The 25,365-nt window shown below is 39.7% G+C and overlaps 1 protein-coding gene across 1 annotated transcript; it reads right to left on the bottom strand.

Moving 5' to 3' along the window:
- Positions 1-289: 289 nt before the first annotated feature.
- Positions 290-24,788, bottom strand: LOC122758316 (aryl hydrocarbon receptor-like). The gene is made up of 11 exons (XM_044012406.1): positions 24,274-24,788; positions 17,750-17,928; positions 8,980-9,083; positions 8,793-8,882; positions 8,588-8,684; positions 7,975-8,114; positions 7,005-7,207; positions 6,146-6,255; positions 5,920-6,061; positions 4,087-5,611; positions 290-3,631 (listed from the first exon to the last, which is right to left on the bottom strand). Exons 1-11 carry the CDS (start codon positions 24,330-24,332, stop codon positions 3,530-3,532), a joined length of 2,751 nt encoding a protein of 916 aa, XP_043868341.1. The 5' UTR covers positions 24,333-24,788; the 3' UTR covers positions 290-3,529.
- Positions 24,789-25,365: the final 577 nt, after the last annotated feature.

The raw sequence follows: 25,365 nt of genomic DNA, 5'->3' as shown, positions 1-25,365 counted from the left end.
TTGTCCCCAGAGGAGACAGTGGGGACACTGCTGGGAACATGCTGTGTAAGAGGAGTTACATCATAACGTCTTGTGGGAGCAGCCGGTGCCTCAGGAGGGCAACACGACGGCAACAAGTACAGAGCGAGTGACACAATGCCCACAGACGCGACACGAGAGCGAATACTTAGCCGTGAAGTCGTCACATGACCCAGTTTAAATGTAATCACACCACGTCCTCGCATGAACCCTCCAGAGGGGGGAGCACTTCACGGGAGGCCCTGGAATGAACATGTCATATCAGACCAACTGAGGGGGTTACAAATCTTTAATGGCAAAAAAAAAAAGAAAGAAAATAAAACGAGACGAGGCTCCAGTGGTTATATTTTGTACACACGGAATACAAAGCAGCTACAGAGGGTAACATTACCGACCCAGAATGACACGGCGGTCATCTCCTACAGGCAAAACTAAAGCGTATGAATATGACTTGACAAAAACTAACAGAACAGTCCTTTGTTCAAAGAGCTGAATGATGTAATGTGAGAGCATTTACAGCATTATTTGCATTTTTTTTCTCCCAGTGAGAACTCGAGCTGCCGTTTCTTCTCCCATGTCCCAAATTATAATGTGAGGAGATGACCACAGAGTAGAGTGCAGGCTGAAGTTAAAGCTCATTTTACCTCTCTTACCTATTTTTTTTTAAATATTTGTTTAATTTTACAAAAATTATATCAAAAACGATGTCTCTTATTGAAACATCTATTAGTGCCATTTTTAACAGCCTGTTGGAACAACCATTCACTCTTTGAGTGCTAAGGAATTATAATCTGTGCCTTAAAAACTACTGAATGTTTCATGAGAAAAATTGTGATGCAGCTGTTTTTGATGATTTTTTTATTAGTGCAACAAACGTTTTTGATATTTTAAGATATTCCACATGTGAAGCATCTGTAACCGCTGTAATAAAATCGCAATTTTATTAACGTTTTACGTTGGTTTTTTTCTCTTCTCTCTCTCCGACAGCTGAGAAAACGGTCGACTGAAAGCTCAGACGTATTTTTTTTCAGCTCGAGAATCAAACATGAGAAGCTCAATATGTTTCCACGAATATGAAATAACACTATTATCAATAATCTGCACATACCCTAGTGTTTTGTTTTTTTTTTGCATATTTTCATGCCTTATTCGGCGCAAAAGAAATCTAATTTGCTCTAAAATATTTTTTTGCTCTTCTTTGTAGCCTATGAATAAGCCTTTTATGTACTTAAGGCGCGTTTCTGCAGCAGCTTGAAGCAGCTTGTTATGCAAAAAACAAAAAAAGAAGACGGAGGAAATGGCAGAGACAGCAGAGAGAGTTAAATAAGAGTGTTTCAGTCCTTTCTGGTACATGGAGGCCACCGTAGTTCCCTGACTCACTTGGTAAAGCGCTTCTTTTTGCAATTCTGCAGTCTCACCATTAGATGTCACTCATTTTGACACACTGCACCTTTAAGTACAGTAGGAAGGTTTGAAGGATGCTTAACGTAGACTGAGTGGAGTGGACACCAGGGTGATTGACAGCTGCTGTCGTCCAATTGTCACCACTTAAAAGCTAAATCTGTTCAGTAAGACAAAGTGTTTAAGATCTGGTAAAGAAAGGCACCAAAGAAGTATACAGACTGATTTACGGACTCATTCGCTTTCATGAGGATATAGAGTTTAAAAAAAATATACACATGTATGTTTCATCAGCAAATAGGTTGTAAATAAACATAATGAACACGTGTTTCATTTAGTTTCTCTGACTGTTGTCCAGAACGCTAACTCATTAGATCGTAGGGGTCAGAGACTCAGCCTAACAACACAACGAGGATCAAAATCCAAACCCAGAGCTCTGATGTCACAGCACCGCACTAGTGAATATTTTGAATAAATAAGTCAACTTTTTTTTCTTTTAAGTGCATTTCAAATCACACTTCCATGCTGCTTCGTAGGTGTACAGAACTACAAAAGTAGTTGGTGTAGTAATAACAGCACTTGACGTTGTTGCCACTGGAAATAATAGTACAAAATTTAATTTGTATTATAAAGACGTGTATCGCTAGTAGACATAGTTGGCGTAACAACTGCTGTAAGTAGAGGGTGTGTCAGCACCTGAAGGCCATCTTTGTTTACTTACGCTTCTTTTAACAACTGTTCTAGTGAAGCTGACTGATAAACTAGTGATCAGCTGTACACTGTGGATATAGGACTGTTAGTTAGGCTTCTATTTTCACTTGTAGTCTGTTACCACATTCAAAATCCCATTTGCTAGGAGAAAAAAAACAGGAAATCATCCGAAAAACAACCGATACACGTCTTTTACTGTGGTAGTTTTCTTTGCAAGGATGACTTTTCTTCTGATGCCTCAAGGCCCTGGTATACTTTCACATATTGCGGACCCTGGTGTACTCAGGGTGCGTGTCAGGGTCATGTAGTGTCTGACTTCACCATCGAGTGGCGGTACAAGTCTGGACGCCGGGAACAGGACACAGTCCTTCCAAAAGAAGAAGAGAATGATGCTACAGCTCCCTCGGACACGTCGAGGCTTGGATGACTGTCCTTGGCGACTACTTCTTCTGTTGTTGAAATGTTATTTCTGCTTGGTGAGCGGGGCGTAATACTCCACCTACCAGTGGTGTGGAAATTCAGTTTGCGCATGCGCTGTCTGTGCGCACCCAACGCACTCTTTCCAAAATCTGTATACCAGGGTCTTCAGAGTAAGATTTTTCGTTTAAATTCTGGTTCAGGTAACCAGCTTCCAATTATAGGATAAGCAGGATGGATGGGTGGATGGACATATGTTCTAACTCAAACCTAAAAAAACAGTATTTCCAAATGCACAGCCTAGAAAATCAGACTGTTTGTAGTACTGTGTACTGTGTGATCTAGGAGAGGGCGCTGGATGCCGCTTTTGGCCCATCAGGAAAAATAACACAGTGGTGTTAGGTTGTTGGCCCCTGTGATGGACAGGTGACCTTTCCAGGCTGCGCCTCCGTCTCTCACCCTGTCAGCTGTGATTGGCTCCTCCTCCCTCGTTGTGGGAGTGAAGTATTGTTTTTAGTGGCTCTGTTTGTCTGTCTGTCTGTTTGTGTTTTTTTCGCACTTGCCAATATGACCAACAGAGGCTTGTTGGGTGAATGGGGTGAAGTCTGCCGTCTCTGATTGCCTTGTTTTGTTTGTTTTGCTGTGAAAATGGAGGACACATGGCGCACCCAGTTACTGCATCAATGGCTTAGCACCACCTAAGAGGATTTCTTTTTTTTTTTTAGTAATACAAACAAACCAGAGCATCTTTTTCCATCCACAGATTGATCACGTGTGTAACCAGAAACATTGTCTGGTGCTGACACAGCGCTGTGGAGACACTATATCAGAAAAATGCTGTAAGGTTCTTTTTTTTTTTCTTCTTAAGTTTGAAATGAGATGGTCCATATGTCATGACGAGTTTAAAATACACTGATTTCCTATCCATGTAGGAATGATCTCTGAGGTTCTTACTGAGTCACTGATGCTCAGTGCAAAAAAGTCATGATGGTCCCATGTTTTTGGAAAGGTTGATGCTCCCCGCAGGAGGACGGACCGGGAAGGCAAACGGGTCGACACCACCATTCAAGGGAACTCTGGGAGTCTGTGGAGGAAAAGTGTAGAAGAGGCTGTGATGACATGAACACTAAAACCAAGGTTCAGACCAATTTATTCATCTAGTCTTTGAAGGAGGAGAAATGTGGTGTGGAATAAGGTGTTGGTTTCCATCCCGTTTCTCAATTGTGATACTTTTTCTTACATTTTGTCCCAAAAGGGGATCTTAGATCTTAGATGCACTTTTCGGACAAATTCAGTTCAATTTGTCTGGGCAGAAAAGGATTGGGACTCCAGGATGTCCATAACATAACTCCTCTTACTTACAACCTGAAAGAGGGGTTCATCAGAACTGTTCCTGTTTTCCCGACAAATTAGAACCATCTGGATGAGGAGCTTGGGGGTGACTGTACGACTAATCCTGAAATCTAACCCAGTTAATGAATACTGTACATGCTCAAGTGCTTTTCTTCTCTCAAAAATAATAACGACTACTCATCTTACCTGAGCTTCACTGTTCCAACACACGAATGGTGGCTGCAACGACCCATTTGCAGTGGAATATCCAGGTAGGTTCATCCCTACGTTTGCATTGTTTCCACTCACTGTGTGAGAGCTGGAACTGGACACTGCCCCGTGTTGGCTGCCTGAAACAGTCACGTCCAGATGTGGCAGAGTGATGGCCGCCGCCGTGTTCGCTGGGTTCTCTGCAGAACGCGTGGCTCCACTGGAGAACGCGGGTCCCAGACGAGGACGTGCGCGACCATCTCTGTTTTCATACATGCAGCTGCCAGAAAATGTCTGTGTGTGTGGGTGAGCTGCTGAGTTCACGTTGACCGCTGTGTTCGAGGAATGTGAAAAAGTGTGATGAAAGGTTTGTGGTGGCAGCTGTTGCTGCTGCTGTTGATGTTGCCACTCTGAAAGGCCCTGTGGCTGTGAACGCTGTGGGCCCACGGAAGTCTGCTGTGCACCAGTGTGGGTTAGTGAATATTGCACACCCTGGTCCATCATCTCAAAGCTGCTGGGAATATTGTTGGCGTTCCGTGTGGCAGGAAGCCACGGCTGTGTTGAAATCAAGTCACTGCTACAGTTGTGATTGCTGCTGCTGCTGCTGCTGCTCCTCGGAGGCCACAAAGAAGAGGTGTGTCCCTGTTGAGTGTTAAAACACTGAGTGGGTGTTAGTGAACTTATCGTGCCATGGGAGATCTTTGAAGCATCTTTCTGTGCAGTTGAATTAAAAACATCAGCGAGAATATTTCCTTCTCCTCCAAATATAGTCTGCGTAGAAGTAATGTCCATCATTTGCTGCCACTGTGGCTCATTATCCACAAACCCATGATTTTCACCTTGAATGGATAAATTGTTGATCATACCAGAAACGTTACACCCAGCGACATCTGATCGCTGAATAACAAACCCACTGCTCTCTCTCTGCAGAGCCTCCTCCACGTATGTGAACACATCATTCGCCAGGGTGCGATTCAGTTCCCTCTCTGCATCCTCTCTCTCTTTATTCATCCTGATGAGGGTGTTCTCCCAGTCCCTCAGCTCTATCTCATCCACATCAAAGCCCTCGATCCCTCCATCCCCAAAATCTCCCAAAATCTGCTCCAAAGACTCAATCATGGCGTCAGATGTGAGGTCCACTGTGCTCAGTCTCTTCTGCAGAGCCTGGCCCTCACCGGGCACACTGAGCAGAGCATGGCTGTCCAGAAACGCCTGCTCCAAGGACGGTTGGGTTTGCTCATAATCAGTGTCCTCTGTCTGGGAGAAGACTGGGAGCTGGGGACTGGGCCTCTCTGGCTGCATGTAAACAGAGTGGTCCTGGCGGCGAAGGGATCCCAAGAGTGAGGCGGGGTCCAGAGGTTTCTCTGGTGCGGACTCGGAGGTGCCTGGTGCGTCGGAGCCAGAAGGACCATCGGTGGAAAAGACATCCAAAGAAAAATCGTACAGGACACCTTCGCCGGTGGCAACGTTGAAGGGAAGCTGCTGTCGCCTCTGACGCAGGTGTTCCTCTCCTTCTTCATTTCTGGAGAACAGGAGGCAACAAGCAAAGGTTTTTTATAAACATATTTTCACTACGTTTATAAAAACACATTCAATCTATGTCATTGTTACGCTGTCTCAGCCAAAGATGATCAATTCATCAGGAATGAAAAACTCGCTTGAGCACAAGATGAATTCACACTTTGGACAGTGAGAAGCCCTCAGAGGAAAAGCAACATATTTGTCATACTTGAGGTTATCATTAAACCCCTCCTAAAAGAGTCTGGCAGCACTGGAGACAGATAGGACATAAAGCCTAAAATATACGGATGATAACACTGTAGCACTTACGTGAGCGCTTTCTGGCGAGCGATGATGAAGTCTGGTCTCCCGTCCTTGAAGACTAACCTGGCAGAGGCTTGAACCCAGAGCCACTGTCGTGTTTTCGTCAGCAGCCTGAAGAACGTGAAGCCGCTGTCTCCAGTTTTCATCACTAACAAACAAAAATGCACGGTTAAAAACAATTGAGAAAAAACAGGTAGGTGGACTAAAAACAGCACAGAGAAGCACAACTCACTCCTGAGGTGGTTGTCAGCGCAGTACATCATGTCGCCAGCATGAATGAACTGATAACCCGAGCCTGTTGTGACCAATTCCACCTCTGTGTAACCTAAAACCAGTTTCCCTCTGCAAAGAGAAATAAACACAGGACAAGTGTAAGAGGAGATAAATATCACTTTCTGGTTCAATGTCTATTTTGAGTAGGTGGTATCTGACATATGTCGATTACAAAAAACACTCTGGAAGTTGTTGTTGCTTTTGCGGATACTTGTGTACATTTGCATCCTCATGAATAGAGGCTTTGAACAGTTCGGGAAAATCTAAGTACAAAAAAACGAGAGAGCCATATTTATATTCTGTGTGAGGCACAAACACCCTTTAAGCAGCACCAGAGGTGGTGTAGCATACAAAGAAACTAGTGTGGATAAACAGGAAGTCGATGAGATAACATCTGCGGATGCATACAGTGGTAAAATTAGAATAAATGAGTATTTTTCAGACAACTGTAAGCTTCTCTTTGTTACACATTTTTGTTTGTTTTGTTTTCACACCTCACATCTCTGATAAGCTACATCAGCAGTAAAAGAGGTGTGGGAAGTCTTTGTGTCGCACACAGTGTTTCATACGGCTTACATGTTAATAAAACACCTAAAAACTCCAATTCAACACTCCAGAACTATGTAATCCTTTTATGATGCTGCTTGTACACGTAAATCTAGTTGGCCAGATTTCCCACGGACATACCGGTGCGCACGCAGCATGTGTGTAAGTTACAAATATTCCGAGTTACTGTACATGACATAGCATTGCAACAACTTTTAGAGGAAGTCTGACACGAGGCAGAAGGTAGAAACCAAGCTTAAGATCTGCAGTACCTGGTGTCTATGCCCAGAGGAGCAAAGTCCATTCTGTGTTTGGTCTGGAAGATGATGGTCTTGGTGCGGATCTCCATGACAGACGGAGACTGCACAGGTGTGGCAATGGCAAACAGAGCAAGCTGAGGAGGAGCCGCATTCCCATCAGCACCGGTGCCTCCCTGTAAATGCAGGTACTTGAGGCGTCCATTGAAGTTTAGAGCCTGCAAAGGATGAGACAGCAACATTTAAGCTCGACTAAGTTCTACTAAGGTTTCTAATCTTGACTGTCAGCCACTAAGGGCGTAACGGTCATAAGTGCTTCTGTGAATATGCGAGGGGGCGTATCCCACAGTGAGACATCAACATGAATGCTAATAAAGAGAATGGCTATACTATTAAATACTATTTTGCCATTAATTGCTGTTAAATGTTCCCAGACAAATTTTTTCTTTTTGTGTCACATTTTTGGCAGAGATTAGTGGTTTAAAGTAATTATTTGATTCTCCTGCCAAAATGCAAATGAGCAAATATGAGACCAGACCTGTTTAAAATGTTAATAAAGTTATTATGTTGCAGTGTGTCTTTCTCATCAATTTAGGATTCTTGAGATAAGGAACAAAATCAAAACCGCACATGACTCCAGGATGTAAATGTATTTCATATATTTCTAAAAAATATATGCACTTTAATTTGTCACCAACAAGAGGTCAAATTATCAAACTGTAAAAAAAATGTTTCCAAACAACTAAATTATATTATCAATTCAATATCAATTAAAAAAAAACTTCCAAAGATGTGTCCTTACTTTCCTGTCAACTTCATCTTGTGAGATTTCATTTAAATCATTTAAACAAACAATATTGGTACACACCTTAGAATGATCAATCCTCTTAAGGATCAGATGGTGAGTTTAGTTATTCCCTGTCCACTATGTCTACTGAGTATAAACGTTCTGACTCAAAGCACCGCTGTGGTTTGGTTTTGTTACCAGGAATCCAGAAGTGTTGTCCTTGAGGCATCGCAGGCGGCAGCAGAAGCTCCTTTCCAGAAACGAGGAGTTCTCAGGAGGGAGGTACTGAGGCAGGAAGCTCTGAGAGCTGCACAAACTTTTACATCCAGACTGTCCATCTGCAGAGAGATAGATATTCAGATCAAATCATACACACACACACACACACATATGTATACATATGTATATATATATATATGTGTGTGTGTATATATACTGTATATATACATATATATATTGGAATGCATTTGCCTTCTTGTATCATTAGCATCACACACTCTGGATAGCACCCTCAAAAACATTGATTTTGAAAACTGAAAGTACATCAAAAGAGAAATGTCTCATCTTTGATTATTTTCTCCATGAACTGTTTATAAGACATCAGAATATTATGAAAATGCATTAAGTTTACTGTCACACAAGAAAAAGAAAAGAAGCTCTTTGGAAAAACAAAATGTGGTCTGAACTGAACATAAATAATGCAAATTAGGGATTTCCAAGTGGACTTTTAAGATGCACATTTTAGTCTCTGTTGAGTAAAATCTTACATATAGTGCAAGGTGTTTACTTTCTGCTCTCTTGTTTGTGTTACCTTCACCGGGGTTGAGGGCAAAGTGAAGCTGACATTTGAACATCTCTCTGTCATCCACGTGAACCAGATCGTACACTCTCTGATGGAGGACGTCAGACTGATGACAAACACAGGAGTTTGTGCGTGTTTATTTTTCAGTACTTTTTCTGCATACTATATTTAAACACAAAGATGACACTGTGGTTGGCGTCAGTCATAGTTTTACCTGATGGAAGCCCAGGAAGTCCAGGATAGTCGGGGACGCATAGAAGATGACGCCAGTAGTCGTCACAACCAACACAAAACCATTCAGAGCCTGTTGATACAATGAAAGCAAACGCACACAAACACACTGTAGCTCAGGCAAATACTGGTGCACGTGTGCGATTCTACTGTGTGTTTTGTGTGTGAACCTGAAGCAGGAATTCTCCTTCTGAGAAACCGACTCCATCCAGAGACATAGTCTCTCCATTTTTGCCGTTTGCAGGAGCCGACTTTACATTAGCACTTGGCGTTGCTGCAAGAAACAACAAAGAATTCAGTCAGAAGGTCAGCCACTTGTACACACAACATTTGAATTTCAGATTCATTTCCAGGTACTCAGAGTTAAAATTACTTAATGGGTGACATCACTCAAATTACAAACAATACATTTTTCTTTTCTTAGTCAATAAATCACAAGGCTTTGATTATCAGTGATTATCTGCAGCCACAGTTTTCTTAGTTCCACTAGTATCGTCAGTATGTTAGTATTTATTCTAGATAGGTTTTCACTTCTAATACCATCTCTTTTATTATTCTTATTATTATTAATATTATTATTCTTTGTTTCAACTCTCCCTTTAACGCTGTTGCAGCTCTGGGAGTTAAGTTCTAAAGCCATATGGATTTCAACTGGGAATTCCTACAAGCAGTTGCTGTTCTCAATGGATTGTCAATTGCTGCTTGAACTCATGCTACATTTAACCAGATTGTTCAAGCTGCTATACTGAATAACAACAAATAATACAAGGGATCTGCTTTTTAGCCGACAGACACAACTTGGACCAGCTGCTGAACAAATTGGAGCACTCAGCAACTAAAGAGCCATATATTTAGCCCAGGAGACCCAAAACTAAGATGAGCTGTTCTGCTACTTTACAAAAGTGCCACAGTCTCTTTGGTTTGTCTTCTTGAGCCTCAAACTTCTCTGGGGAATGATTTTGGTAAGATTTAATAGAGGTTTTTACCGCAGACCCTGACATGAGGGGATTTGAACCGGCAATCTTCAAACCTAGTTTCCTTTCCACTAGACCATGTCTTGCCATTATTCAATATTCACTTTGCAATAAATGTGGAACATTACCACAGTACATATCAAAATATTAACCATGACTGTATATTCTAATGCAAGTATTAGGACCTAAGGATATGAATGACCAATAATGAAACCATTAACAGTCCTAAAAACCCTGAGTAACATCTGTAAAATGCAGCATTTGCGATGTGTAAATAGCTAATTCTAATATTAATTTGAAAATGATTCATTGCTCAAACTTGACAGGAAACATATACACCATTCAAGTTAAAAGGTAATAGAAGCACAATACTGTTGGGCATCGACGCTGTACATCCACAACTCATTGCATTTGTCCTTTCTGCAAATTAATAAAGTTGAGGCATCCTGAAAACCTTGGTCAGCACCAGTTAGTTTCAGTTTGACCAATCAGCTTTTTTCCCCTTTTCCTTTTGTGTCAAAAAGCAAAAAGGACTTCATTTTTTTTAAGCTCCAACAAAAATTTGGTGTAATCTAATCTGTTATCGCTGGCATTCAGTCAGCTAAGCAAAGCCTCCTTTCCTTTCCTTACAGTAATGACTCTGTGGCACGCTAACAAACTTCCCTCCTCCCCTTATTTAAAACAAACCCACTGGATCTGCCTCTCGTCTCCACTTCACAACCCCGGGAATCTGCCCTGACGTCTCAGCCAGGAGTAGCTTTTGACAGAGTAGACTTAAGATGCCTAGCTGAAGGAATCCTGGGTTTGTTATTACTGCACCCACTCTAACCAGCTCAGGGGGATCTGCTCCAAGTAGTGTAATACGTCAAAATGTCTGCAAGCAGTAAGCTCAGCGTGACACCAAGAATTACAAACCGTACGCAACACGTGCAGAAGACGTGATAGACTAAACAAAGACTACTGAAAGACCAACAGATGGCTGTGCATGAATCTGACCTCTGTCTGCAGTGAAAACACCTGAACAACTCCAAAACAGACAAATATACACTTTTCAGTTGGAAAATGGGCAACGTATTGGCTAATAGTGAGACACATTTTATGGTTGGGATAGATTAATGTCAACATTTTAAATCTAGAGAAGGATTGATACCATTTTTCACAACTTAACACAAATATGAGTATCGACCAAAGTTTAACAACACTGATTTACTATCTAGCCATAATCAGCCATTAAAAAAGCAAAATGCTGCAACTACAGTACTGTGCAGAAAACAAGATTTCAAAGGTGACAGAGAGTATCTTTCTGCTAATTATTCTGCTGCATCACTAAATACTGTAAGCAGTGACTTAAAACATCATATTACTGTATATACTGTATTTTGGATATAATGTACTATGTACATAGAGCATATACACACATATCTTTGTACTGTGTATATGTATGTAACTTCAATGTCTGATTTAACATTCACAGTGGCACTGCAGTTATTTATTTGAGCAGAAGTAGGTATAAAGTATAACATTGAAACTATATATACACTGTATATAGTTACAAGATTTACTTCACTTGTTTGTTCATTTTAAGGTAAGAAAAAACACAACAGATGAAGTGAATATTCTACACTCACAAAATAATAACATACATAAAAATGGTACATATAAATAAAATATAACATATATACTGTAAATATACATATATACACACATATATGTATATATATATATATATACATACACATATGTATATACATACATATATAAATGTTTTTATATATACACATATACATATATACAGTATATACATATATATGTGTATATATATATACATACACATATATATACATATATACACATATATATACATATATATATACACACACACATATATATACACACACATTTTCAGCCTCTGAAACTACAACATAGGAAGCAGTCCTTCATCTACACTCACTTCATATTTAAGAGCATCTTAAATTACTACACCCATTATATTTATAATGGTCATGTAACCTTAAGTACAGTCCATGATAAATGTGCAGTGTTTAACCTGAAACTGCTTGTATTCAGAGCCCAGCATGTCAGCTGTGTTTATGGAGCAGACGCGGCAGATTTATCCTGCAGGAAAATGCAGCCGCAGGCCGAGCTAACCCTCCGACTGACCTCTCCACAACCTCGCTCACCCCTCGCCATCCACAAACACAGGAAGCAGACTTGAGCAATTGCCAACCAAACGAGGCAAACTTGCTGTGTCAGACATCCTGAGTAGTTTAAACTCCACTGCTATGGTGACAAAAGTTCACCCTGGCAACAAACACACCTGGTGAGGGCAGACACACTATCGCCTGGGACCAATTCAGAGCAGGAAACAGCAGACGAGTCTATGCTGAAGAGTCTGTTCACTCTGCATGAGTGTATTAATGCAAACATAAAACCAGTGGCCTCAGATCCATTAATTACACTTCCTATGTGATAATTGTGTGTGTTTTATTGTGCAAATATTCTGCACACTGCTCTCACTCAGATTCGTCATGTATTATTTCATCAGTTGATGTTCTGGTCTGAACAAAGGCTCATGGGAACTAGAACTTCAAATGTGAAATAAATGTTCTGTGATACAGAGGAGAGTGAGAAAGTTGGTGATGGGAATTTTAGCAGAAAGAGTAGCAGCTTTAAGATGATTTCAAGTAACCTCCATCTCTTCTGCAAACACAAATAAAAAGTCCATAAACTAAATGCTTGCTGCTACTGATGCCACTGTGTCATAAAAGCTGTGCCACAACTTGGGTACTCACTGGGGGAGAAAGATTTGTTTTGATAAATGCACTGATTGATAAAACATTTGTTTTGTAACTTTTTAATATATTACGGATGGTCACTGCAACTGACTGTCTTTTTATAACCCCGCATATAATCAAATACTACTGCCCATCCCTAGTGTGAAGGGCTTAATGATTGGTGGGAAGTGTCTAAAGTTTTTTGAACAATAAGATGCACAACATTTCGTGGACACTTCTTCATCTTGTTTGCAGGCATTCTCACAGGTCACAGAGAGTCGTAGCACTGTGTGGAGTCATTTAACAAGGATTTGAATTTAACACAGTGCACCTTAAAGTCAAGCTACAGTTCAATATTAACTGTGTTGTACATTTAAAAAAGAATGGATCATTGCACATGAGAAACTATGAAACTATTTACTGCTATACTCTAATGCACACATGACAAATACAAGAATTGTCTTCAATATGTAGTCTTGAGTATTACATTTTCAGTAGGCATGGAACGTAGAAAAAAAGTGTATATATTAATATTGCAATTTCTGTTCCAAAACATTTGCTCTTGCCTTTTTCCATAAACTGTCTAATTCAACAAATAAAAAAAGTAACGTGACTGCCTACTGGGTAGTCGGCTCAAACCGGTACAGCAGCAGCTGGAGCATAGTTACCGTGGCTACAGGGTTTTTAGCATGGCCACTGTAACACGTGCTGTAAAAGTGTGATTGGTGGAAGGTTTTATCTGTGATGGACATCAGAGATAGTGATACCATGTGGAAGTGTACATCATAATCAAATGAGTAAATGTGTGTTCCAATTGGGCAGATTTGCACAATGTCCAGTTCACTTAATGTAACACAGAGCCCAGGGATTGTTGCCTTAGGTTAGGTCAATCTGATGGGTTTCCAGCCAAAAAATGTTCCCACAGTGTCCAGAGGCAGGACACCAAGAAATCAACTCAGCGCAATCAATATGCTCCTCAGAGATTGAACTTATTGTCCATGAACCTTTCGCCGATGATCAAGTCTATTTCAAAATCCCAGTTCAGTAAATGTTACACTTACTGAAATGTAACTTTTTTAAATTCAACCAGCAATAAAACTTGTTTTAAATAATAAATAGAACTCTGTTTTGCAAGAGTGTCCTGGCGAAGACAGGCAACAGTATATAGACATGGTGGCAACTACTGAAACATGCAGTTCAAAGAATACAATATAAAATCACATTGTCAGCAAGTTTTCAACAAAATCAATATAAAGTGCAATGGACAAGAGACATCTTTAGTTAGATGGTTGTGCCTCCAAGTCATTTAAAACCACTTTTAAAAGTCAGCATGCAACCAACAATGATGTATCAGTGCTTTCAAGTCTGAAATGAACCTCAACGCACTGTTGTGAAGAGAATCCAGAGCATAATAAGCTTTGAGAGGAAGTATGTTTATAGAACACACCACCATAGTACAGCACAGACATAAAATGTTGCAGCAACAAGCCTCGTTTTGGCCTCTAAAGACAGTAAAAAAATAAAAACCCAGTTCCTGCTTCAGCCTGTATTGAAATACAGACTCAATCTGTAAACCTTAAAAAAAATGGTGATCAATGGCAGGTTCCCTGATTTTGGATTTGGGAACAATATGAGCTTTGTTTTGTCTGGGTTTAAAACAAGTTTGAAATCATGAACACATGTTACATGAGTATTTACTGAGCTAAAAGCAGTTTTATGAAGAGGCCATGGTTAAAAAAAAAACTGATTATCTTTGAGAGATTTGTGTGAAACCTTCACAAGTAAAAGATAATTGACCAAAATAAGAAATACTGTTGACAGCAGTGATTCAGGATCGTGAAGCATAACAAAGCACATTATAACAGACGCTGTCTGTGATCATTACCTCTTCTTCATGTAAAACCACATTAGAAGAATCCAAACACATATCAATGGCACTGTAGACATCAATGATTGCGTGAGTCGTGTATGACAGTATTCAGCATTATTCAGGCCTGAACAAACATCCTCCACAATCAGAGGAAGCTGCTGTGGAAGATTAGCTGGTGAGGCAGCAGAGATTCAGGAGGCCACGGGGAGACCTCGTCTCTGAGGACAAGCAAGTGCAACAGGCTTTTTCATCCTGAACAATACACAATCAACAACAGCACAGTAAGCAACGCTGGTGACGATGGTCAGTCCATCCGTCCACTATTTTTGTAGCAAGTTTTAAAACAACTAGTGCATGGACTGCCTATATTTTATGGTCTCAAGCAGGTGAGTCCTTATATTCCTCAACATAATAACTGGCAAGAGCAGGTAGTCAGTGAATTTAAGGAATTTGCAGATGTTTCATTAGAGAAAACTTGTTCAGTGAGGGTTTTTTTGTTTGTTTTTTTAAACTTTAAAGCTGTAATGTTTAACTTTAATCAAATACCCACTACATTCAAACCAGTGGCAGTTGCTGGTCTTTGAAACAGGGGAAGCTCATTTCAGGCCCAGGTATTTATACATGATAATAATTATGTAAAATAATAATAATTATGTAAAACTGAAATTCTATGATAGTGTTTTTATTTACAGTCTGCATTGGTGAGCAAATAACACACAACAACCAGTTATTTGTCTACAGACTTCTCTCACGAAATCCACACAGGACTGAGACCGAAAAGGCTCAGCTGTCATATATGTTCCTGCAACGCTGTCAATCAAAAACTGGTTCCGCCTTTCAGACAGTTCCTCCAATCATCATGCAGAAGCCTGTAAGTCTGCACCCGCCCACCCCACATCCTCTGTTGTGGAAGCCCAGCTTCCCTGGAAGTGATGATGTAGGAACTGTGTTTCTCAGTATAGCAGTGTTTTTGTTTCTGTGGTAACACAGAGCGACACCTTTTGACGACTTCATTAATGGAAAGCAGAAACTTAACAGCTAATACGCTAATAAAATGAGACGGTAGCAAATTTTAGGTTAATAATTCATCCCAAGTTCTCTGAAACATTAGTAAGAGAGTGAGATACTGAAATAAATTTGTTAAAAGAGAACAGCTGGTATTTAGATCTTGAGGAGTAGGGTAAGTCTTTTTAATTTGGCGACAGATGTTACACACAGGAGCTTTAAGCTAATTCAAGGGTTATTGTCCAGGGTTTTGCCCTCAATCAATGCAGAGGACTGTGTGTGTGTGTGTGTGTGTGTGTCGTCAGTCTGCACTAACATCAAAGTTGAGAACAGATAAGGTGTTCAGAGTATGACGGCACAACGTGCTGGTGTACTGTAGACACAATCTGTTAAGACCATGACCTGCCTCACTTCCGTGTGTTCACTATAACACAGGCCAGCTCACTTTCTGCTCCAAAACATTGTACATATATTATAATACACATTCATTTTGCAGTGATTTTCAGTGCAGCTGCAGCTGCACCAACTGTGTTGGTTGTTCATAAGTCTCCATTCACTGACAGCATCCTCCTACATGGAGCCCTCATGTCGTGCCACTGTGTCTGCTCCCTCTGCAGCCCCCTTCTTTTCCATCAACAGCAGTGATGATAGCAGCCGCTGATAGCAGAGCCACAGACGCACAAAGGCAGAGGAGAGGCTTCAGGTGCCAGACCTGAGCTGCACCACTTTGTTGTAATGTTGTTGAAATCAAACCTCAAATGTCGGAGTACGAGAAAGGAGGGTTACTTTTCTCGTATGAATGCGTTCATATCTTGCATGTGAGCATCAATATATATATATATATATATATATATATATATATATATATATACACACATATATATATATACATATATATATACATACATATATACATATATATATATATATGTATATGTCAGTGTCACTGTATTAGCATTAACAACTCAATCATTGAATTTACATAGTAGAATATATATCCAAATGGGTGTCAATATGCCTTTGTTTAATTAACCTATATCGGGATATGAGATTGTATACATTGTATGAATCTGTTACTGGGTTATCTCAGATTAGACATACAGTACTGTGCAAAAGTCTTAGAGCACCACCAGCTTTGTTGTTGTTATGTGCTCAGCCCTAACAATAACAGCAGAAGATCTGCCTCAATATTGATTGATCTGTTGTTTCATCCAAAATATTAGGAAAAATGCTAGTGTTGCCCAGAATCAGTGTTACCCAAACCTCAAAATGATGTCATCCTTAAAACGCCTTGTTTTGTTTTGTCCCTAAACCAAAGATATTCATTTACTGTCATAGAGGAGTAAAGAAACCAGAACATATTCACGTTTAAGACGCTGAAAACAAAGAGAAAAAAGATCAAACTGATTGTCAAAAAGCTCTTGGTTCATTTATAGACTGATTACATTCTAACTGTGGTATGTAACAATTAAAAATGAAAGATTGTCCGTTACATTCAAACCATTGGCAAATGAGTTTACACAAGTTTCAGAAGTGAATTCTACTGTTCAGAGAACCTGATTGTTCAGCAGTTTGCTGGGATCAATGCTTCTTGTTCCTGCTTGCCCTTTCCCTGCTGCTGTATATATACAAATGTTCCCTCAGTCAAGTTTGATAGTTTTGCTTAACAGAGCTTGTTTTGAGACGAAGGATGCAGCATACAAATAATTTGACGTTGTTTCTGTTCACAAGGACCAAACAGAAGCAGAATAAAAACACAAAAGGTTATGCACTGCAGCCTTAATTAATCAATGCAGTCCCAAACAGCTGAAGAAAATGCTAATTTTTAAAAATCTCTCTTATGTGGGGTTGTGTTGTCATCTTCATCACTTGGGGAAAAAAAGGTTACGCAAACCATTTTTTTTAGTATGAAGGCGCGCCCAGACTTTTAGTAGCCAACTGTACCAGCATGTTCTTTGTGTACTGATGACAGAGGAAACCGAATGCCACCTTTGAATGGATGGGTTTGATCAGTGTCAGAATAAGAACCTACTGTACCAGTCTCATGTTCGCCTCCACAGACTCCATCTGCCCCACAGTACACTCTGTCTCCCATTTCCCTCCCAGCAGGGAAGCTATTCATTATTCACAAAGTATCATAGACTTCCTATTCTGACGCCTTAAACTCTCAGGGCTCAGCCACAGAAATGTCTGGAGAACACTTACAGACACACACATAAAGTTTCACACTTTCACACACATGTGTGCAAATTTCACAAGTGTATCCCTGTTACTCTCAGTCACCACAGCTGTGTAAGTGTGTGTGCAACTCACTGACCATGGAAGTAGCTCTGCGCCTTCAGGTAACCCACGCTGAGGCGGAGCACTGACAGTTTGTCCAGACGCCCTCTGACCTCCTCAGAGAAAGGCAGCAGGCTGGTCAGATGGTCCAGCTCCACATTCAGACGGTCCCGGTGGCGTTTGGATGGATTGGTCTTCACTGGTGGAGGTTTTACACTACAAGAAGACACAGGAGACAGGAGGACATGTTTACAGTGGAACAGAGTACAACTTAAAAGGTCCAGTGTGTAAGAATGAAAACCACTCCCGTTCCCAAGCGTATCAGGGAACTACGCTGGTGTTCAGGCATATCAGAAATTACATTATGTCATTATTTTATTTTATTATTGCACACAAGAGAAATAAAAAGAAATGTGAATATACTGTTTATGCATATAGTAAATGAAACATGACCTGAAGACTCAAGAAAACAAATGAACTCATAATAACTGAAGGGATACACAAGAAATCAAATTAATATGTATATTATTATATTATTATTATATTATTATTATTATTATTATATTATAATATGTATATATAAGATATTGGGGAAATTGGGTATGACACTAAATTAGAGCTACAACTCATAATTATTGTCATAATCGATTAATCTGTTTATTATTGTTTCAATCAATCAAGTAACTGTTTGGTCCATAAAATGTCAGAAAATGTTGAAAAATGTTGGGAAATGATGATGGTGATGTTCTCAAATGTCTTACTTTGTCTTCAAAACTAAATCATTTCATCATTTTTAATCATTTCTTTGTGATGTGGTCAGAGAAACCAGAAAATGTTCACATTTAAGAATCTGAAAAATCATGAAGCTTGTTTTAATTATTGAAAAAAAAAACCACACACAATGTAATGGATTCATCATTGCTCCAAAAATGTAACTAACTTCTTAAATTAGTTTAATTAGTTTTACTTATATGTATATATGTATATATGTATATATATATATATATATATATATATATATATATATATATATATATATATATTCAATGTATATATTGAATTTCTGCCAGTAAAGCCTCCTAAATGTTTTACAAACACACTTTTACAAACATTTTTTGGGTTCTACACTGAGCCTCAAAGTGTGTGTATGTAGCAGACTCTTCCTGTTCATGATAATGGAAAATGTCATCGTGTGTGTCAGCGTCAGACGTTAAGTCCAGAATAAACCACATCAAAACAAAGCTTCAACTTTTTCTCTGTGAAACAGGATGAGAGTGAGGCCCATAGTCTGTATTACGATTCCAAGATTAGGGGAAAGCTCACACAGAGAGATACAGAGTTTGAATTTGTGTGGAATAAACAACGAGATTTATTAAATGCAAAGAGAATTACTACTGACAATAAACGCTATATAACAATTGTCAAATGTCATGTGTAGTGTATGAAGCGCATGTGTTTTTGTCTATGCTCATCTGGCGGGAGGGGTTATGGACAGAGAGACACTATGGCTCCAGACTGTGACCAAATGGTCATATTTTATGAACAAAACTATCAACACTGGAGAAACGTGGAAGGGGTAAATCAGTTGGCAGGGTTGGGAGGGTCCTGGAATTAATCAAATGGAGGAGGAGGTTTCACTTTTATATACCATGCATGTAAAACAGTGACTCTGAACAATGGCTAAGCGAACCGTCGACACATACTTTCTCCCTGGTAGAGCCTAGTGTGCCAGAGGCAAATCCTGACCTAGAGGATGAATCTGAGGCTGAGGTACTCCAAAGAACCTTGCCCCATGAGGTGCAAATGCTGCTGTTGATACCCGCAGCATGTGGAGAACAACGGAATTTACAGATAATGCTGGTACCGCACAGTTAAAAGACGACACATTGATCAAACACAATGCTAGTCTGAAATTATAAAAATGTGACATGTTCTTTGTACTGTGAAATGACAGGAAGGTTACAGAGTACATACTGTGTGTACATATATAATCATAGCTTCATATTTGTTAATACTGTAATGACCGTGATGGTACGGTGTGTATATTTTATGTCTCTTACGTTTATGTTGCTTCTTCAAAGGTGAACAATAAAATGTCCAAAGTATTACAGTGAGATACAGTGAGATACAGTACTGCTTGCTTTCTTAAAATCTTTAGTTAGAGGCCACTGTTTCCTAATAAAAAAGGTAGTCTGGAGCCCTGCACTACCACAAAATGTGGATGGAACTCAAAAATGAGTTATTCTACTTTACTAACAAACCTACCCACTGCAGCTTCTCTAGAAGAAAAGTCGTGAATCTTCCTCTGGGGAACATGAACATCTGTAAGTGATTTCATGCCAAACCATGCGATGGTTGTTGAGATACTCCAGTCTGAACCGAATAAATGAATAGATAAATACTGATATGTGGAGTGGAAGAGAAAAACTCTTATCAGGTCAGATACGGTTACATCATATTATGTGATACAGTAATATGCGTCCGCTGCTCTTCCCTGTGCCAAATTTTACCACAGATCACCACGAGGTAATTCCTCCCCAACATGTCAGCACACGCAGCCGCCCTGTGTGCCATCCCACCCTCACACAACACACAGCCCTGACACACACGAGACGCAGGGAAGAGGCGGGAAGAAAGCAGGATGTGCGAATGAAGATATTCAACGCGACAAAGTGCGGGATGGGGGAGGTGGTGGATAGAGCTCACACGATCCAAAACAAAAATGCACACACAGTCACAACGCCTACAATACCCCGCTGGTTGACAACTGCATTAAAGCCATGCTTGAAGTGGAGCGGATGTAGCAATCACAGCTACAGAATGTGTCTGTGAAGCAGTCAGAGAAAAAAAAATGCCCCGGGTAGTAAATTAAGTCGGTGTATCCACAACAAATCGTGAGAATCTGTGCTACAAAGCTGCACTGATTCCATGGACTGTGAGCTAATCTGCAATTATTTGATTTTCCTTTCAGAAGAATATGTAGAATCTTCTGCTTAAGTACATCATATGAAGTTAGCTTGTTTTCTTGAGGTATGACTGTATACCACTTGGTTCGATACTGACGTCACTGCCTTGAAATTCTATTAATACCGACATCAGTCAGACACAGTCTTTTAAACAGCTTAGCTATTAATAAGGCGTTCGAGAACATCATGCTTTAACTGAGGAGCAGACCTCAATCATGTGATGGTCACATGACAGTGGTGGATGACATCTCTCTTGAAAGCATGTTGCCTGCACTTATATTTAGGGTCAGACTTATCAGATACTTTTTTCTTTTACTGATAACCAATCCATTGATTTTGGCCAATATCAGACCGATGCATCACTAGAGTCCCACATCAGCTCATCCCTAGCTATCTTGAACTTTGACCTTTTTGTAATTTACAAAAATTTGCCAATTGCACATTCATTGAGTTACCTATTACATGAGTAAACAAAGAATCATATTAGCAAAGCAGGAGTGTGGAACTCTTGCCAGTTTCTGCTTTAAAATGTCACATTTTATGCTTTTGTTTGTTGTAAATCTATGTATAAATTCCAGGAAAGTCTGTCTGTCTGTGTGTCTGTGTGTGTGTTATTCGCATATCTCTCGAACCGATGGTCCGATTGATTTCAAACTTGGTGTCTTGCTACGGGCACAAGTAAGTTTGACGTTGTTCGAATAAGTAATGCATACGATATCTGTTAATATATCGGTAAAAGAAGCACACATTGGCTTTCACCGCTCTACTGTAGCCACTCCCCCTCTCACTCACACAGCACTGTGAGTGAGACAAGGCACCATCAAGCTGAGGCATATGACGAACGCAGTGCTCGACTGACAAGTGACACTGCACGGCCGACAAGGCGCCGTGAAGCTGAGGGAGAAAACGAATGCAATGGCCCCAACTACAGACTGTTCACTAGAGCTGAAACAATGAATCGAATAATTGATTCTTAATCGATTACTAAATTAATGGACAACTATTTTGATAATCGAGAAAATAATTGACAGATTAATCGATTATGAAAATAATCGTTAGTTGCGGCTCTACTGTTCACCCCACTCCCCTCCGGGAGAAGTTCAGAGGAAGCTTCTTTCCTGCAGCTGTCACCCTACTGAACTCTAGCTCTGCATCCCGGTGACAACCAACGAACTGTTATGCAACCATGTACTAAAATGTTTCATATTTTACTGTATGCCATTATGTGAGTATCAGTATTTGCTTTCTACCATAGACCATACCATAAATAACTGTAACAGTAACAATGAGCACTCAAACACACCAAACCAACAATAACTAAAAACACACACAAAAACAGATTTTGCACGGGCACTGCACTGGTTATAATAAACTTTGGGGTTTGGACAAAGAACCTTATACATTCTGATCATCTCATTTGAAACCTAGATTGTTTAGTTCTGAAATTCCTCTTTAAATCTTCTGGTAAATACAGTCTGCAAAGATTTCAGATAAAACTGACTTGTAAGTTTGAGGAAAGCTACGCTGGGAACTCTTATTTTACAGCTCTGGAGCAGAGTTTGATTTGGCTCTGAAGGCAGAGCTGCCAGTCTCAGGCGAGTCAGGTTACATGTGCAGATTATGTGCTTTTGATTGTAACGTGGCACACTGCTCTTTCATACAAAGTCACAGGGACGTGCGGTGGAGGACATGTTTTATTGTTGCTTTAACTTTTAAAATTTAAAGCAGCTAGTTACAGTGCCCGTCTTTGTTTTCAGAGCGTTGGCTCAGACATGAGAGCAATCTGCCAAGTTGTGTTGATGCAACAACATCAGGGATCGCAGCTAAGCGGAACGACACCTTTATTAATAATCCAATGAGCTACAAACAGCTCCCAGCAAAGTGTCTCCAGTGTTGTTTTAACTTATACTTCAAAAACCACACGTGTTCAGTCAAGAGAAAAAGCTGCACACTAGTTTTAAAAGTAAGATTCCTTCACTTCTACTGTTATAAGCTTTAACAAGTAAATCTTTGTTGTTTTTCATGGTTGTATATGGCCAAAAATCCTTGGCCCACTAGTTTCTTTATACACACATAATAAAGCTTATAATAAAGCTTATCATCACCAAAATGGCTATTACAAATCAGTCAGTCAGTCATCATCTACCGCTTTATCCTCCACCAGAGGGTCACGGGGGGGTGCTGTGCCAATCTCAGCTACATCGGGTGATAGGCGGGGTACACCCTGGACAGTTCGCCAGTCCATCGCAGGGCCACACACAGCTAGAGACAAACAACCATTCACTCTCACGGTCAATTTAGAGTGTCCAATTCACCTAATCCCCACACTGCATGTTTTTGGACTGTGGGAGGAAGCCGGTGAACCCAGAGAGAACCCACGCACACACGGGAAGAACACGCAAATGTTCCAACCGGGGCTCGAACCCGGGTCTTCTCACTGCAAGGCGAGACCCACTATTACAAATCATCCAAACTAATTTATTAATTGCACAATTTGTTCGACAGTTTTATCTCTGATTTCAGCTTTTGAATGTGAATATGTTCTGGGGTGTTTTGCTCCTCTAGGGCAGTAAACTAAATATCTTTGGCTTGTGGTTAAGAAAACAACAACATTTCAGGATGTCGTCAGTTTGAGGTTTGGAAAACAGACTGATATTTCACACAATTTTCTGCATTTGATGGACACAAATGTAGGGCAATAATATGATATTGCAAAATATCAGCAACAACATGTTAGCTGAGTCATGTTGTCAGCTTGGAGAATTATGCCTTAAAGGTTAAAGGCTTTGTAGTTTAAAAGAATTATATTGTTATCAATATCAGAAGTAAAGTAAAATCAAGAAATCCCTATTCAATATCAATATGAAGGTCAATATATTCATATTAAGACAACCTTTTTTTCTGTGTTTAACTATTGCCGGTTGTTTAAGACCATTTGAATGCAATGTGTAATTCACAATCAATCTGTCAGTGTGCAGTACAAAAAATAAACAACAAGCATTTTAGCTTGAGAACTTTATGCTTATGTCCCTTAATCACATTGAAACTTGGGGTCCCTACTTCCTGGTTTAGTAATGTAGTTTTACATTGATTCATTCTTGTTTTTGAACTTAAGTATGTTGTCTTATCCTATCATCCTGGGTATCACAGATGTGACTTAGCCAGTGGCTATAATCTGACATGTTAACATGTTGATGTTCTTTATGTCTTTCCCCAAATGAATAAATGAATAAAAATTAAAAAGATGATTTCTTCGACATTCACTTAGTTAGTTTTATCTTTTTAACATTTTTGCCCATACCGTCCATCCTAGTGTTCGTAAGATAATTTCTACCAATCATAACTACATAATGAGTCATTGGTTGATCAATGTTGATAATAACAATTATTATAAGTATGATAAAAACTTGATTTACAAGCAGCTTTTAAAACAATGCCGAATACACGAATTGTAAAAAAGCAACAATAATAAAAATGAACACCTACAATTGTGTTTAAAAATTGTGTTTTAAAAGAAGATACAGATCAGACATGCTGGGTTACAGTAATGATGGAGATATGAAGGGTGATGACGTCATGAGACATTAAAACCTACTTTTTCTGAAGAGGCTTCCTCCTATTCTTCACCGCGTACACTCCACCGTTGCCCTGCATGACGGCGACAGGTGCTGAGGCCACAGCAAAACTATACCTTTCACTTCAAAGACAAACAATTCAGGCACAAAACCAGCATTTAAGGAATGGTTTAGTTTTCCTTTTTTTTTCTCCCCCCACGTCTCAGAAAAGTCACCCTGAGGTTTCTTCCCCCACTGCTTCTGCGCCAGGCGCCTGCAAATATTCCAGGTTATTTTCCGGTAGTTTTAAGTCACTCCGACCCGAGAGAGAAATTATCCAACAGAGTGAGGTGAGGAGGCATGTCGTAGTTTCTCTGTGGGTCAATGAGTCCTTAAAAACAACTGTGACGAACTTTTACGGAACGAAGGGAAGTGGTTCCGCCGTTGCCACGCCCCTGTCTGCTTCCACCCAGCCTCATCCAATCAGCTGCTCTGTAACACCTGTCCTGTGTCTCAGTGTCTCTGATTCGTCCAAACCTTTACCGATTGTCTACCTTCCATATATAAACTAAGCAGCTGAAGCGGAAAGAAATATTTGTGTTAAGATGTTTGAGCTTTTGTAAACTTTCATTTTTTGTGCTTTTCAAACATTGGTAATTCCCTTTTACATTTTTATATACATTAGGTTTTTCTTTTTAAAATATGTTTTTTTCTTCTGTAATTATTATTATTTGTTTGCTCCACTTACCAATTTGAACTATTTAGTTTGTTTTTTGACATTTTGTGATGATTGTAATGTTTTACATTTGTATTGATTTCTTTCTATTCTGTCCCTGTAATTATTTACGTATTAGTTTTTTGTTTTTAAATGAATCTGCTTTTTGTTTATGATAAGTGCTCTATAAATAGAGTGGCCTTGCCTTCTGTCATATCAGTTTTCTTTATTTAGACAATAATATTAACCATAAAAAACCTCAATATCTCTATGAATCGCTAGGAATAAAAAAAACATGAACACTCTACTCTGTGGACATCCCTCTGAGTCAGCTTATAGGAGTTTAGTTACAGTATATACAGAGGCTATACAAATATGCAATATAGAGTGACTTATATCCCTTTTTTCTCAGCACGAC

The sequence above is a fragment of the Solea senegalensis genome, linkage group LG21 (genome assembly GCF_019176455.1).
Source record: "Solea senegalensis isolate Sse05_10M linkage group LG21, IFAPA_SoseM_1, whole genome shotgun sequence".
In the NCBI taxonomy this organism is placed as follows: Eukaryota; Metazoa; Chordata; class Actinopteri; order Pleuronectiformes; family Soleidae; genus Solea; species Solea senegalensis.
This window is presented reverse-complemented; position numbering and strand designations above follow the sequence as displayed.

Coding starts and splice junctions, on each gene's coding strand:
- LOC122758316 (XM_044012406.1), bottom strand. CDS start 24,332: ATGCAGGGCAACGGTGGAGTGTACGCGGTGAAGAATAGGAGGAAGCCT. Junction 17,929..24,273: donor AGGAAGCCTCTTCAGAAAAA/GTAGGTTTTAAT, acceptor GTCTTCTTGTAG/TGTAAAACCTCCACCAGTGA. Junction 5,612..5,919: donor GCTCGCCAGAAAGCGCTCAC/GTAAGTGCTACA, acceptor CCTGTTCTCCAG/AAATGAAGAAGGAGAGGAAC.